Source organism: Orcinus orca, chromosome 7, assembly GCF_937001465.1.
Source record: "Orcinus orca chromosome 7, mOrcOrc1.1, whole genome shotgun sequence".
Lineage (NCBI taxonomy): Eukaryota > Metazoa > Chordata > Mammalia > Artiodactyla > Delphinidae > Orcinus > Orcinus orca.
Window position 1 is genome coordinate 90,468,440 of NC_064565.1, and position 14,286 is coordinate 90,482,725.

The following is a 14,286-nucleotide window of genomic DNA, read 5'->3' on the forward strand; positions in this document are numbered from 1 at the left end:
TAAACAGGAAAAAAAGTAAACTTGGAGTTTTTAATAATACGGATGTGCTCTCAAGGCCAGGAAGGAAGGGGGGAAAGAAGGACAGGAGAGAGGGAGAGAAAATGAAAGGAGTGAGAGGTAGTCTTTAGGCCCGCCAGGGAACATGCTCACTGGAAAAACTCACCAGGCCTCGGTTAAATGCCCTTTAAAACCAGGCATCTAAGATTAACAGTGTGATATGCAGCCAGTGGATGTACACAGCACTGTAAAATCCTTGCACGGCTTGGCTCAACTATTTGCAAATGGCTTCTGATTCAATTTTGTTTTGGTTATCTCAGTGTAAATAACAGTTAAGTGGGAGTTACAGATTTTTCAAACACTAAAAGTGATAAACAAAGCTAATGGCAAGTCCAGATAAGGAGGAAAACCACCCAGAAGAATCCACAAGCACAAGCAAAGAAATAAATGGGAGAGTCAGATGCGTGTGTGTTTCTTGTCACCGAAACTTTATTTTTCTTAATCTGCAGAGTGGCAGAAAAGGTATCCGCAAAGTGTTATTTAGACTGTTCCTGTTAAGAGTCTGTATGATAATGTAGTAATAGGTGCCTAGTGAAGCGAGACGGTTTGAATCCACAAAGCCATCCCTAGAAACAAAGATACAAGTGTCTTCCCAACTGTTAGCTCGAGGCTCCCTCTAAACAGGCTTCACGCCTCCATTTAAAAATAGTTGGCATAATGCTGTTTTCCTTCTCTCGGCGTTGTGTCCACATCTCCGTGGGGAAGTGTGAATAGAAGTAGTTACAGTAGCATTTCGAGAAACCTTCATGTACCTGGACTTTTTTTGGAGAGTTGGGGGAATCCAATTTGTTTACCTGAAAAATTTCTTTGAAGAATGTCTTTCCTCTTCTTCTGATAGTTACAAGTTAGGAGCGCAGGGGAAACTACATCCTCACCCAGAGGAGAGGAGTATGTTTGGGACACAACAAAGGATCCGAGTAGTAAACGCAGGGAGTGTTTGGGGTTTTATTCAGCCGGGGCTGACCGTGTGTGTCGCCGCCACGCACTGCTGCCTGTGCGAACGCATGGCTGAGCTGCCGCCTGGCTCCCTACTCCAAACACCGTACGCCACCCAACTCCTCTTGTAACGCCATTGCGCGTGGCATGGTGTTGGGTTCTACGTGTGTGGCACGGGAGTCGGGGAATCGGGGGAGAACAAGAATTTCCTCCGTTTCCCGCGGAGTCTTCCTCGGGCGGGGGCAAGGCGGCCAAAGGCAGCGCGCCCTGGAGGTGCCCGGGGGCTCTCCTTCTCCAGGGCATTACGCACGGGCGGCCCGGCGCAGCCAGGCGCGGAGGTGCCCAGGGTGGGAGAGTGGTGGCCGGGTGGGAGAGTGGTGGCCGGGTGGGAGCTGCCTTAACTTTGATCCGGCCGCGGCCGACGGGGAAACCGCCGCCGCCCCGCCCGAGCCGGGTGCCGCCGCGCTCTGCTCTTCGCCGCGCGTCTCCGCGGCTGCCTCTTTAATCAGGAACACAGAAGGGGCGGGCCCTGAGCCGGCGCGTAATCGGATAGCTCTGCCGCGGCTCTGACATCCACCCGCTGCTCGGCCTGAAAAGGCAGGGGGGAGACGGAGGGGAAGCAGAGAACGCGAGCGAGGCAGCAGCCCGCAGCCCGCCCCCAGCACATCCTCAGACGCGCAGACACTCGGCAAGGCGCTAGGCGAGGTGGAGGTGAGGGCGGGCGCGAGCGAACTCGGAGGGGCTCGCTCGCTCCCAGGCGATCCCAGCCGGCGCCGCCGCCGCCGCCGCCGCCGCAGCAGCAGCAGCCGCCGCCGCAGCAGCTTCCTTCCTCAGACTCCCCTCTTGAGGCTGGCCAAGCGGGTGTAGCCTTTGGGGGAGGCTCCCGCTAGAGGAACCCGGTGAGGGCAAGAGCTGGGCGGCCGCCTCCCGCTCGGGCCGTCGGGTGGTCTGTGCCTCCACCAGCGTGTCGGTCCCGAGTGCCGGGGGATGTGTGTCAGTTTACGCCTCTGAGATCACACAGCTGCCTGGGGGCCGTGTGATGCCCAAGGCAAGTCTTGGCTTTTATTTTTATTATATTTTCCTTTTTTTTTACGCTTGGCTTACGGAAAATACTCGTGATGTTGTAGGATAAAGGAAATGATACTTTGAGGAACTGGAGAGGGCATAGATGCGTTTTGTTTTTAAGAGAGGAAACCCGTCCTCTCTTCCCGGCTTGCTCCCTCTTTGCTGATTTGAAGAGCTACCCTCCTCCTGGTGAGGTGGGGATCCAGCAAGGATAAAGGTGAAGACGGGCCGCCAGGACCCAGGAGGGAAACACTGACCAGTAGAAACCTTTGCAGAGGACACTGTAAGGAAGAACATAAGAGAGAGAAAAATACAAAGACTTGTAATTAAACAAGAAATCTACAAAAACAGCTCTGGAGAAAGCTTCCTTCTCCAAAATGGATATGTTTCCTCTCACCTGGATTTTCTTAGCTCTCTACTTTTCAGGACATGAAGTGAGAGGCCAACCAGGTAAGCCCCTGAAAGTTGTTGTTTTTTGTTTTTTCTATTCATTTCAATATGCCTTTACCTTTAAAAGCAACTGCTAATGCAGGGGGCCACACGCAATGGCAAAGAAGGAAGATCTCTCAATACTGAATAATTTAGAGAGAGATCCCAGCCGGCCCTCCCTACACCACCACCGCTGCTAAAACCCAACTTTTCTCTCCTGCTAGGAGTGTGTGAGTGTGTGTGTGTGTTTTGAAACATAGACAGAATTTGGCGGTGTTCAGATGTCACATATGGACTGAATCAAAGGTTTAAAAATACTACAAAGCTTTTGCATTACAGTTTTGGGGAATTTTTTCCCCCTGTCTTGAAGCAGAACACATCTCCCTTGAGTTTCTTCAACCTAGCCAGTGAAATATAAATCATTTGCGTTCCCTCCCCTTAGCCACATTGAGCAATGTTAACTGAAGGGCTTGGGAACTGCAAGAGTCTAGTTTGGGTTTTCCAGTGCTGTAGCTTGTTTGCAGAACGTGTGGATGGGTCTCAGGATCACTGGGCTGAGGCTGATGGAGCAAGTGGTCTTGTGGCTGAGCTCGGGGCTTGGGGCTGGGCGCTTCTGGCAACCGAGGCGTTTGGTCATTCAGCTCTCTTTCCTGCTGTATTTTCTGGGGAAGAAAATCATATGTTCTTTTAAAAATTATTATTAGATAACACAAAGTATGTGGCCCTCAAAGGTCTCTAATTCTTGTGAAGTGGTCAGAAACTTTTGAGTGGAATTTGTTCTCAACCACTGCCAAAAAGGGTGCGTGGACAGACTGCAGAGGTAAGTACTGCAAGGCCCAGAACAGTGTGGGGCCAGTACTTGTGAGCTAGGGGCACACTCTCGGAGAAGGGCTGGTTCCAGGGAATCCAGTGGGGCATGTTCTTGCTTCCGCATACCACTCTCCCGGGTGAGCCTCTCTCCCCTCTGACAACAGTGTCTCAGTCTGACAAAACTCTTAAAAGCTGCTACAGGTGATTGAGAGTGGGGAAACCATGCCGGGAGGAAATGGGGAAAAGAAAGAGGAGAAAAAGCCTTCCTGAAGTGCCCTTACCCGCAGGCACTTCGAAGTCTGCCACTGCAGCGATAGCACTAACCCCTTGCAGCCTCCCGGGCCCTCCCCCATCACAGCGGGCTAGTGGGAGCCCGCTGTGGGGGCCCGGGACTCTGATTCTCACTCCCCAGCACTGGCACGCACCCCACTCGAAGCTTGGGTGATTATTTGAGGGGGAGAAAGATTCGCGAATGCCCTTGTTATCCAAATCCACACGTTTGCTGCGTCTTCTCGGCCATAACTGGTCTTCAAAGCAGTTGAAAATCGTATCAAAGAGATGGGTGCAGGTCCCACTTGGGGAGATTTCCTGTGGCTCCCCATTCCCTGTTGCCTTAATTCTAAGTTCCCAGCTTGAAGCGAAATTAAATTACCTCCCACAGACCTGAAAGCTGCATAAATTATGTATGTTTGTGTGATTCGCTGTGTGTATATATATGTGTGTGTGTGTGTGTGTGTGCCCGCGCGCGCGCGCGCGCGCGGTGAGGATGCCCACGGTACATTATGTATTCAGGCACGGACTCTGGTAGGCCCCGGCGCGCGAGCGCGCGCGCGCGCGCACACACACACACAACTTCAGGTTCCGTGTGCTCTGAGGGGCGGGAGGGGTAGTAAAGACTCGGGGGCCATCTCCTACCCCAGATGTTCTGACATCTGTCCCCGAGCACTGCGCGGAGTGTGTACGTGTGTGCGCGACGTCCGCTCAAACCCACTCCCGCTCTGCCACCTGCCTTCCGCGCTCTCTGCAGAGCCCCCTCCCACCCCAGCCCCGGGCCGCGCTGCGTCACTTCTAGAGAAGCCCAGAGGCGCGGAGCACAGGGCTGGTCGCCCTCTGTGAGGCCTCAGGCAGCCTCGGACCCAGGGTGGGACCTCCTGATGGGACGCGGAGCTGGGACCCGCCCGGGGTGGGTATTCTCACCCGAAAAGGCGATCGCAAGCCGCGGGCCGTTCCGGCTTTTCGTCGGAGCAGCGGACTGGCACCGGGGGAGCCGGCAGCGGGTGGCAAAGGGCGAGGCCCAGCTAGACCTCTGACTCACCCGGTGCGCGCCGGCCGGGAGGGGGCCGTGCCGGGGAGCAAGTGAGCAAATAACCTCGTGGCCAAGGCGGGCAGCCTCTTGCACTGGCGGGCGGCTGGGAGGCCCAGTGGGCGTCGCGCACCAGGCTCCCCCTGTCCTTGCCACGCCGGCCGCCTTGCCAGCTCGCAGCGCCGCCGCCCGCCTGTCTCCCTCCTGCCCCGGCTCGGGGGCTCGGGGACTCGGGGCCGCTCGGAGGGCCCTTCCCGGAGCGCCCCCTCCTGCCTCGCGCACTCCACTTTGCGCTGCATTACCCCTGCTGCCCCCAGAGAGCCGGCTTTGAGGGGCTGGGGGCCCGAGCGCTGGACGAGCTGGGTGGCGGGAAGACTGGGTGGGATTCGGAGCGGAGGCTGGAGGCGCAAAGGAGGCAGCTTGAGCCGCGGGAATGAGAGCAACTTGCGCGGCCTCTAGTAGCGCTGCGCGCCGGGCGCTCGCGGGTGCGCGCGAACAGGTGAAGCGCACGCGGCGCGCGGGCATTCCACGTGGTGGGGACGTGGTGGCCCCCCAGCCTCCCCCCTACCCCGCGCTGTCTCTAACGCCGCATCGATTTGTTTGGGCTACGCAGCAGAAACAGCCGAGCGATCCATAAACATTCTATTAGGCAAAAATATTCCCAGCGAAAGCAAAACCGAAGCTCAAGCCTGGGCTAAGTGGGCCGCCTCCAGCTCCTGCAGCCTTGTCCCCTCCCCTTCCTGACTAAGGACACCTCCAGGGAGAAGCTTGCGGCATTTCCTCAACGCTGCCCATTGCCAGAAAGTTAAGTCGCCGCTGCGGTTCTCCGCCTGGGAGAAACCTCTGCAGTCGCCGGCGAGTTCTGCCTCCCCTCCCCCACCATCTCGCTCTTTGCTTTTCCGCTAGGGAAAAAGAAATATTCACGGCCAGTGCTTCATTTTCACTGATTGATTTCTCTTTAATATCAACAGAAGTTAATGGAGGCGGGGCGAGCTGTGATTAAACGGCTGCCTCCAGCCTTCGCCTCGGGCTAGCGCACCTCCGTTTTTCCCACCAGGTCCCCGGCGCCCGGCGGCTGGTTGGGGGGGCATCCACAAAGCTAATGTCCAGGGGCTGGCGGGGGTGGTGGGGTGGAATGAACCGCTCGCCCCTCCGGGAACCTCTGCGGTATGGGGGTGGGAATCAGCTTTCCGGGCCAAGCTTAGGGGATCTGGCTCAACCGTGTCACCGCTTCTGCGGCTCCGGTTGAATTTCTCTGGAATGGGAGGAGATCGGCGCTCTGGTTTACTGGCGTGTGCTCACCACTCGCCTCCCTCCCACCACCTCCCTTCCTTTCGGTTTCAGACGGAGAGGAGAGCCCCCTGGCGCTAGCCATTCCCCGGTCAGAGCCTGGCCGCGAAACTCCCCTTTGCTGGACTTAATCTCGTGGTCAGCGGGGGGACGGGCTTTTGCTCAGGAAATCATCAGGCCCTGACAATGGGTTTCTTCAGATAGTGGCAACTCCCAGCCCTAACGTTTCCGCACCTCCGGGACACACTGCTTGGGGCCAAAAGAGCCCGGACCCTGTAACCAAAAACCGCCCCTCCCTTACCCGCCCCCCCGCCCGCCCCTTGCCTGGAGAGCTTTGATCTGTGCTTGAGTTTAACACCATTGCCACGGACACTGGCAAACGCAGTCAATTCAACCTTCCGTCTGGACTGGATGATCAGATAAGAGGTGTAAATTAGCTGTGGGAGACAGGTCTGGTTCAAACAAATGCTGAAAGAAGCAACGGCAGTCTAGGCTCCGGATAAGAGTTTGAAGAGGGTTCCCTTTTTAGCCTGTCTCCACGAATGGCGGGATGGCTGTGGGCAGGCATAAAAATTTGCCAGCAGATCTATAAACTCCTGGATTCGGCACAGACAGCCTGCTCTAGGCTCTGGGGACTGGTCCCGTGCCCGCATTCAGTAGGTACGCGGTCAACTTTATCCCATAAGCAGCCACTGGAGGTAGTGAAGCTAGCGCCAGTTGCCAACAGAGCACACAGTGCAAAACAGTGGAAAGAGAAGAGCTCCCCATGAGGGCTCCAGGGCAAGCTCCTTCTTGTCCAAGTTGTGCCTGGTAGAATTGTGTATGCCCAGGCAGCACCGCAGGTCTGGACTTTTCATGTCATGCCGTGGAGCCCTCAGATTAAGCCACAGAGCACCCAACTGGCAAAATGAAATGTTGGAAGGCTGCAGTGACTGAGAACCCCAGGCTATCCAGACAGGACTCCTGCTGTCTACTAAATGGCTCTCATCTCCTGCTGTTGAATGTATAGTTCATATTCTGCACCCAAAAGGTCAGTTCCTATCTTCACAGTGTAGTCGAGTCTAGGGGTCGAAATGCCAGTTCATATGCAATGAGGCATGAAAGCAAATAACAGCTGGGGAGAGGCTCCCGGGGATCAGTGGGGAGAGACACCATAGACTGGATGGTCCTGAGGACCCTGTCTGGTGTTTTTCATTTGACTCAACTGCTCATTGAAGGAGCTGACTTTGGGTGACCCAAGTGTGAGACAGTTCTGCGTTGACACAATTCAGAGCCAGGTTCATCGGTAAAGAGTTTTCAGAATATATTCCCCAAAGTCCAGTTTGGGAAGACTTTAGGAGCAGAAGCATAATATCTTTTTAATTTCTTGCACTGATGAGAAAAGACTTGAAAAGTGACATCTGGGCAGTAGTTTGTAGTATCATTAACATATTTGAGGTATTTTATCATGTGACCATCATTTGCCACTGGATAAGCTGTGAGGCACCCTCTTTGAGTGTCAGATTTGTGTTTGATCCCTGGAAGTTAGTCTTTGTATGGTTCCTTCCAGGTAAGGCATTCACTTTTTTTTTTTTATAATTAACCCATTCGTGGTATTGCGGAAGTTTGTCCTAGAGAGCCTACAGCCTTTTCCAAAGCTTTATCTGCTTCGATGAGAAATGGCTGAAGGCTTAATGGTCTCATTACCTAACAGGATTCAGTGGGGTTGGATTCCAGGACACAGTGGCCTTGTAGCATGGCTGGCCCTCCAGGAGAAAGCATCTTCTAAAGGTTTAGGAAGCTGTCAAGTTTAGATAAGGCTGAGCTCTGATCCTAGGGGACCTTGGTTGTATTAATAAGGAGAAATTAATTTTTAACCACTGGGAACATTGCCAAATTATGTGACCTTTGGCAGACCAGCTGTGCGGTAAAAATAAATCCCCCATCTTTGAAAACGCTGCTCCTCTCAAGTAGAACAATACCAACGTGGCATTTAGGATGGGGAAGAATGGGGTTGAGGAGACAGGAGAGAAATGGCAGCTGCGGAGGAAAAAACCCTCTGATGTTGTGACACATAGTTTCAGACTTGAGCCATCTAGTCACACCCCTACCACACCCTCCCCCCAGACACACACCCTGGTTTCCAGGACCCAGGAAAGAGGGCCAGGATGACAAGCACCTGAGGTGCAGGGAGTGGAAACTGTGTTAAGTGCCTGCAGTTCACTCACACCCCAGCCTCAGACACATCTCTCATTGTTCACACACAGATTCCTGGCACGGGGGAGAAAAAGGAGTTTTCAAACAGGCAAAACATTTTTCTTGCCCTAAATGCCACTAAATAAGTTTGTCTCTGAAATGTTTTGGGGAGACGTTCATCGGACTTCCCAGCTTCTGAAGCATCAGAGCCAGACCACCTGGATTAAAATCCAGCTCAGCCACTTGACAGCTCGGTGATCCAGAATCCTTAATCTCTCTGTACTTCAGTGTCTTCATCTGTAAAATGTATTTGATGATAATAGCTGATTTCTAGGGCTGTTGGGCTATGTCAGATTACATAGAGTTCAGTACATGTTAAGCTGTCTACGCAGAAGTCATTTAATCTTCAAAACAGCTTCAGTGGGGTTAGCAGTATCTGGTGATCATAGAAAGATAGAAAGGACACTAACACCCATGTGGTAAGTGGATGTTACTTTTATGAGTTTTTTTTTAAAATAAATAGATAATTTATGCATTCTCAGCTCTTACCCCACTAAACCTTTGTCTGGTTTTATAAGCATCAGATGATCTCTCGGCACACTGTTCTTCAGAGACGGATGTTCTCTGCTGGGTTCTCATCTTAGATTTATGTCTGTTCTTTGCATTTTTTTTTTCTCACCTGGGTTTTCTACTTTCAGTGTTCTCACCTCTACTGATTTTTTAAATCTCTCTCTTTCCCTTCCCTCCTCTTCCATTCTTCATCCCTGAAAAGGTGCTCAGCAGGGAGTGCTGCGTGGAAGGGGCTCCCTGAATGTGTAATAACTTCTACTCTGGCATTAAGGCCCCTCACCAGCTGAACTCAAAAAAGTCGTCATAAAGACAAAATAGCTTTTACCCAGCAAGATTCTTGATAATCCCATTTCCCTCTGGGTCTTCATAAAGGAGTCATGATCTAATCCAGAAAGAAAAGGGAGGAGGCTGGGAATAACAAAAGGAAGGCGTGCAGTGGGTAGGGCTGCTGGCCAGCTGAATGCACACAGCCAGTGATACCCTGCTCATCGCCTCTCGAGATCCCCTGATAGCCAGGGATCCGGGTTCTGGCCAATCTTTCAGCGAAGAAGATAAAGGGAATTGCAAATTACTGGACCAAGCGGCGATAATAATTGTTTTGATAAAGGGGAAAAATAAAACAGATGTGCCTAAAAGGCATATTGGGGGCCAGGGAGGGGAAGGGAGCCGGGGAGGGATGGGTAGAGAACTAAACTGACACCCAGCAAGAGTCTAGTGATGAAGCAGTAGTTTGAATCTTCTTGGCACTACTGAAAACAAATATCTAGAGCTTGCCTTTGGGAGGGTAGGGGATGGAGTGAGGGGGCAAGAAAACCCTCAGATAAATTAATTTTACCATTATTAGAATTAAAATGTAATCTCTTTTGAACTTCATCATTATTATCTGAGGTTATTGTGTCCTATGAGATATAGTTCACACTAGCTCTACCCTGATCTATGACTAGGTATTATCCCAGACAAGTCCTCTAAACTCTCGGTTCACCAATTAAAAAACATTTGCATTTACTAGGAGCTGTGGGTCGGGAAGGAAGGGTAGTAGCTGGATAAGCAGAACAATCTGTGACGAGGCTTTCTTAGAATTTGTGATACCTACGGATACTTTTGGTGTTACGCCAGTCAGTTATTAATTCATCAAGCCTCATTGAGTCTGACTTTTGGGAAAGACTCTGGATTTGATGCTGTGTGGTTTGCCAAAGAGGAACAGGTGGTCCAGCAGCATGGATAAGGCTCGCTCACACCTTAGAAGATGCTAAAGAGCTTCAGCCTTAGAGGTTGGGAAAGGTCACTCGTGGTGTGGGGAGATCAGGGAGGGCAGAGGTGCCGTGGGAGCCTGGATTGAGAGGATAGATGATTTAGAGCTGGGAAAGGCATACCAGGGGAAGGGCAAATGGGAGCAGAGAAGGGAACACTTCTTGTCTGGGGAATACTCAGAAACTGCAGTTTAGACGGTGTGGAGGCAAATAATTGCAAATCAGGTTGGATATAGTAGCTTGTGCCAAATGCAAGGCCCAGATTGCTGGGCCAGGGGGGTTGGATTTCATTTACTAACCAATGGGGAGCCATGAAAGTTTCAACAGAAGCCTTTAGTTAATCAAAATAAATGAAAAAAATTATATTACCTTTTGGAGAGGCCCTAAAATTATTCTTCTTCTATTTCCTTCCCCAAATGTCTGTTGAAAGGGTCAGGAATTGTAATCCCAGATCTCTCATGATTGGCATCAAAATTGCATTTGCAATGAGGGCTGGGAAAGAGTGGACATAAATATAAACTAATGATATTATATTGGCTGCCCTATTGGAATTGTGTTTGCTTATGATATAAGATGACAAATAACGAGGTTACCACAGGTGGCATGATTTGAGGTCAGGGAAGGTAATCGCCTCAAACTACATTTTAACGATTAAATGAAGGTTCATTTTTCGCATCCAGACTGAGGGGAAGAGACTTCCCAAAGGCCCTATTTCCAGACCCAACTTCCAGTTCTCTCCTTGGTGAATTCATCGGAGGTGTTTCAGAAGAGGAAGTTTGCCTCATTCCTCACTTCTTTTTCCATGCTCATCTGCTGGCTTCCTGTCCCCCTCTCTGATTCCCTCCATCCTGCCCTCCCAGACGCTTCTTTTATTCAGATTTTGAACCTTATCATTGCAGAAGTTCACAGGGATTTGCATTTGCTGCACCTTCAGGAGTGGATCACTCACGGCCACCCAGCCCCATAAATTGAATAGATTGCATCCCTTCCCAGTTGCCTTAGGAAGTGGTCAAACAGCCACATTCCTGGGCTGATGGATTGGCTCATTTCTTCCCAGCTTAAGCCAAGATACAGATTTTATGAGACTGTCTTGTGACAGGCTGAAGTCGCTTTGAATAAAACAAAATCCAGCCTCAGCCCACAGAAATCACTCTTTAAAAGCAGCTTATCCAAGGTTAGTGAGCAAAATTTGATTCAAACCCTGAGCACAGGACTTAGATGATTTGAGTGAGAGATTGGAAGAAACTCTTTTTTTCTGTCTTTCTTTTCATGCATCACTGTTGTTGAGATGCTCACACACAGAACTGTGTATCCCCAATATTTATAAATATACAGCCACAGCCTCAGTGAAGAAAAGAAACCCGCAGTCGGTAGAGCTAATGTGATTGAAAGAGACATTTGAACTCTCCATAATGCAGGACAGATACTTTCATCTGAAGAATCCTGGAGTTTTGTTTCAGGCTTACTAAGCAAATGAAACAGAAATTAACACCTTGCATAAATATATTATTGTCTAGGAGGGTAGAGAATCTTTTAAATTTCGGGTTCATCTATGGGTTACAGGATTTTTACCCCCTCCTCATTATACAGGCTTTGAACTTTAGAACTGCAACTGACCTTTAGAACTACTCCCCTCCGTTTATAGATGAGAAGACAAAGGCTCAGAGTTGTTTACTAACTTACCCAAGGTCACACAGCTTGTCAGTGGGGGGACCATACTTGAATAGCAAGGCTTCTTATTAGTTAAGTGGCAAGACTTCTCTTTTGAAATCATAGAAAGAGCTTCTTCTTTTCCTTGCTACCAATAATTAAATAAAAACAATGCTGTGGAAATAGGAACAGGATGGGATTGTGTTGTGAACAAAGGATAAATTATAAAGTAAATAAAGCGTATTATTTTGGGGGGAAATGAGACTGCTTTTCTCCACCAAGTGCCCTCAGGTATATATATGAAATTGATGTCTTCTCATCCTTCTACTCTTTCTCTTTTCTATGGCATTTTAAAGTATCAAGGAAACTGAGATTTAGTGGGTTTTAAGCCCAGTTCCAGGAAGTCCTGATGTTCTTACAGAGAAGCCCCATCAGAGAGGAGGGGAGGGACTTCATGGCGGGGATACTGCACTGATTCTGGTCACCCTCCGTCCCCACACCCAAGAAGAGCTCCACTTTTAGCTGCTTTGCCCATTGGAGTTCTGGATAGAGTTCTGATCAAGGAAAACACAAAACACTTCTAAAAATAACTTTGAAAACTACACACTTAATTCAATCCTCTCAATGAATTACAGTTTAGGAAGCTGAGACACAGGAAGGTCACAGGGAGTTGAGAGTCCACGTGCTGCATCCCCTCTTCTTGCTAATGTCAGCCCCCCTCCCCTCCTAGTAATCTGGTCCCCTTACCCCAGACCCACCTTTGAAGTCACCTGACTCTCCAATCCCCTATCCAGCCAGCCTAAGTTTCCTGTTTTTGCCAAGGACTTTTACTTTCAGTTCAGCTAAAATGAGTGATCTGATTCTTCTACTGTGGGACAGCCCACAGCCTGTTGCCTGGTGTCACCTGGTGTCTCTGGCCATGACGAAGTAAGCCATTGTAATCTGTTTATTTTCAAGTCCTGGCCATCCAGTGTTTCTTTAAAACAACTCCAGCTGAATTTCCTTAGGAGGCAGACCAGATTTTTAAAGAAGATCTGTTACTCCTTCTTAATAACTACTTCCCAAATATCATATATTACGAAGGAACCAGTGCTTCGTCTTAAATTGGGTTCTATGGGAGGGTGAGTTCTTTCTGAAACTGGCCTTAGAATTGTAAGTGGATGGGTCCTGAATCCCTTTACCTGATCCCGGGCCAGGTTACCCCTAGGCAGCATCAGATGGTGCGTAGCTCACCAGCAAACAAGGGCATGTGAGAAATACAAACAAAAAAAGAGAAAGATAGGAAGGTCAGAAATAATCTGACCTTTTATATGTCAAATTAAAACACCTAAGTAGTCATTATGGGGGGAAAATCAAACCTTTGTGACTTTAGAACTTAGCATCCCCTTGATTTCAAATTATGTCTAGAGGTGTCACTTGAATCCTTTCATCCCTGGGCCTCTTTATCTGACCTGACCTGGCCCATCCCTTACGTTTCCTTCCCAGATGTAGGAGAAAACCCGCTCTGAACCGTCCAGGCCTGGGTTTGCCTACTTCTCTTTGGGAAGTGAATTTGCCCCAGGTGAAAGGCTTTCACAAAATAGAGAAAGAAGTCAGTGGCTTGTCAACTTGCCAAACAGGCTCAGTAGCTAAAAATTCAACAGGGTCAGCTTCCCTTCTGTATGTAGAGATTGGCCTAAAGGCGTTTGCCCTTGAGTTCAGCCCCCTTTTGGCTGGGCTGGACTCCTCTGAAACACGATAGAGAGCACTTATGCTGTTCCTTTTGGAACGCGACAGAGACCTCCCAAGCCCTGGATGGTGTAGCTCTTCAGAAAAAGGTCTAGCTCATTTCTGTGGGGAGCATGTTTGTATTTCAGAAATGGAAGGGTTCCCAAACCTGGAAATGAAAGATCAGTGATTAAGAGGAAGTGTAGAAGGATTAAGCGTGTTTTCCTTACAATTTTTACTGATGAGAGATTTCAAGAATTCAGTTCTCTCCAAGCAAAATAGAGACAGAAATTCTAGTATTTATCTTGGTGGATATATGTCTGTGCAAATGATGTGTGATATTTTATGAGAGGGTGTGAAAGTGTGTACAGGACTAAAGTGTGAATTTCTAATATGTATTCGTACCGGATATGTGCTCGATATCTGTGTTTGTGTGTGTTTCTGAGTGTGAGTGCCATCCAAACACGAGTGTGAGTTTATAAATGTTTGGATATTGAAATGCTTAACAACACGCAAGCAAAGCAGATGTTTTAATGAGTTCTTAAATATTTTAATAAGTGCCTTGATTTTCTTCAGATAAAGAAAGAACAGGAAAAAAGAAAGGGGTTACTCCTTTTTCCTTTGGCTAAGTGAGTTTTAACAGCCGAAAATGCAGACTGTCTGCTATGGGATATATATAGTTTAATTTTTTTTTAAGTGAGGAAATGATGACTCCTGGTGTGGGTGAGAAATGAAACCTTCCTATGAGGAAGTTTCCTGTCTTTATTGCTGATTATGTGTGCCTGGTCTAATGACTAAAAGCTTAAACTTGGGGGGGTGGGGTGGAGGGGGCAGGGAACTGAGGGAGAGAAGTTCTTTCAAGAGTAATTGGAGGGAAGCAGGGAAGGGATAAAGAAGGAGGGAAGGAGTTTGGATGACTTGGTTACGAGACAGGAGCTCAGCTCAGATTCCATCTGCTGAGTTCCAAGGTGAAAAATGTGGTTTGGGGTGAGTTGGTGGCAAGGCTGCAGTTTTCAGCAAAACAGCTGGCAGAGGAGCTGTACC

The 14,286-nt window shown here is 49.4% G+C and overlaps 2 protein-coding genes across 10 annotated transcripts in view; one reads left to right on the top strand and one right to left on the bottom strand.

Moving 5' to 3' along the window:
• The first annotated feature begins 1,553 nt into the window (after nt 1–1,553).
• NRP2 (neuropilin 2) overlaps nt 1,554–14,286 on the top strand; it is a 116,254-nt gene continuing 103,521 nt past the window's right edge. For 5 of the 9 annotated variants that reach the window (XM_004262814.4, XM_004262815.3, XM_049712343.1 and 2 more), the window contains exon 1: nt 1,555–2,508. In XM_004262814.4, the coding sequence (XP_004262862.1) occupies nt 2,436–2,508 (73 nt within the window). In that variant the 5' untranslated portion in view covers nt 1,555–2,435. Of the gene's footprint in view, nt 2,509–14,286 lie in introns of all 9 variants that reach the window. The other 4 variants (XM_049712342.1, XM_004262817.3, XM_049712344.1 and 1 more) reach the window with 2 other exon arrangements.
• Nucleotides 2,764–5,140, bottom strand: LOC117201531 (putative uncharacterized protein ASB16-AS1). The gene is made up of 2 exons (XM_049712368.1): nt 4,495–5,140; nt 2,764–3,149 (listed from the first exon to the last, which is right to left on the bottom strand). The coding sequence occupies exons 1-2, from the start codon at nt 5,123–5,125 to the stop codon at nt 3,121–3,123; spliced, it is 660 nt and encodes a 219-aa protein (XP_049568325.1). The 5' UTR covers nt 5,126–5,140; the 3' UTR covers nt 2,764–3,120.

Bases quoted from the DNA above. Each gene is read 5' to 3' on its own strand.
- LOC117201531 (XM_049712368.1), bottom strand. From the start codon at position 5,125: ATGCCCGCGCGCCGCGTGCGCTTCACCTGTTCGCGCGCACCCGCGAGC. The intron at 3,150-4,494 runs GTGAGAATACCC...TTTCTTCCCCAG, and splicing joins GCTTGCGATCGCCTTTTCGG to AAAATACAGCAGGAAAGAGA.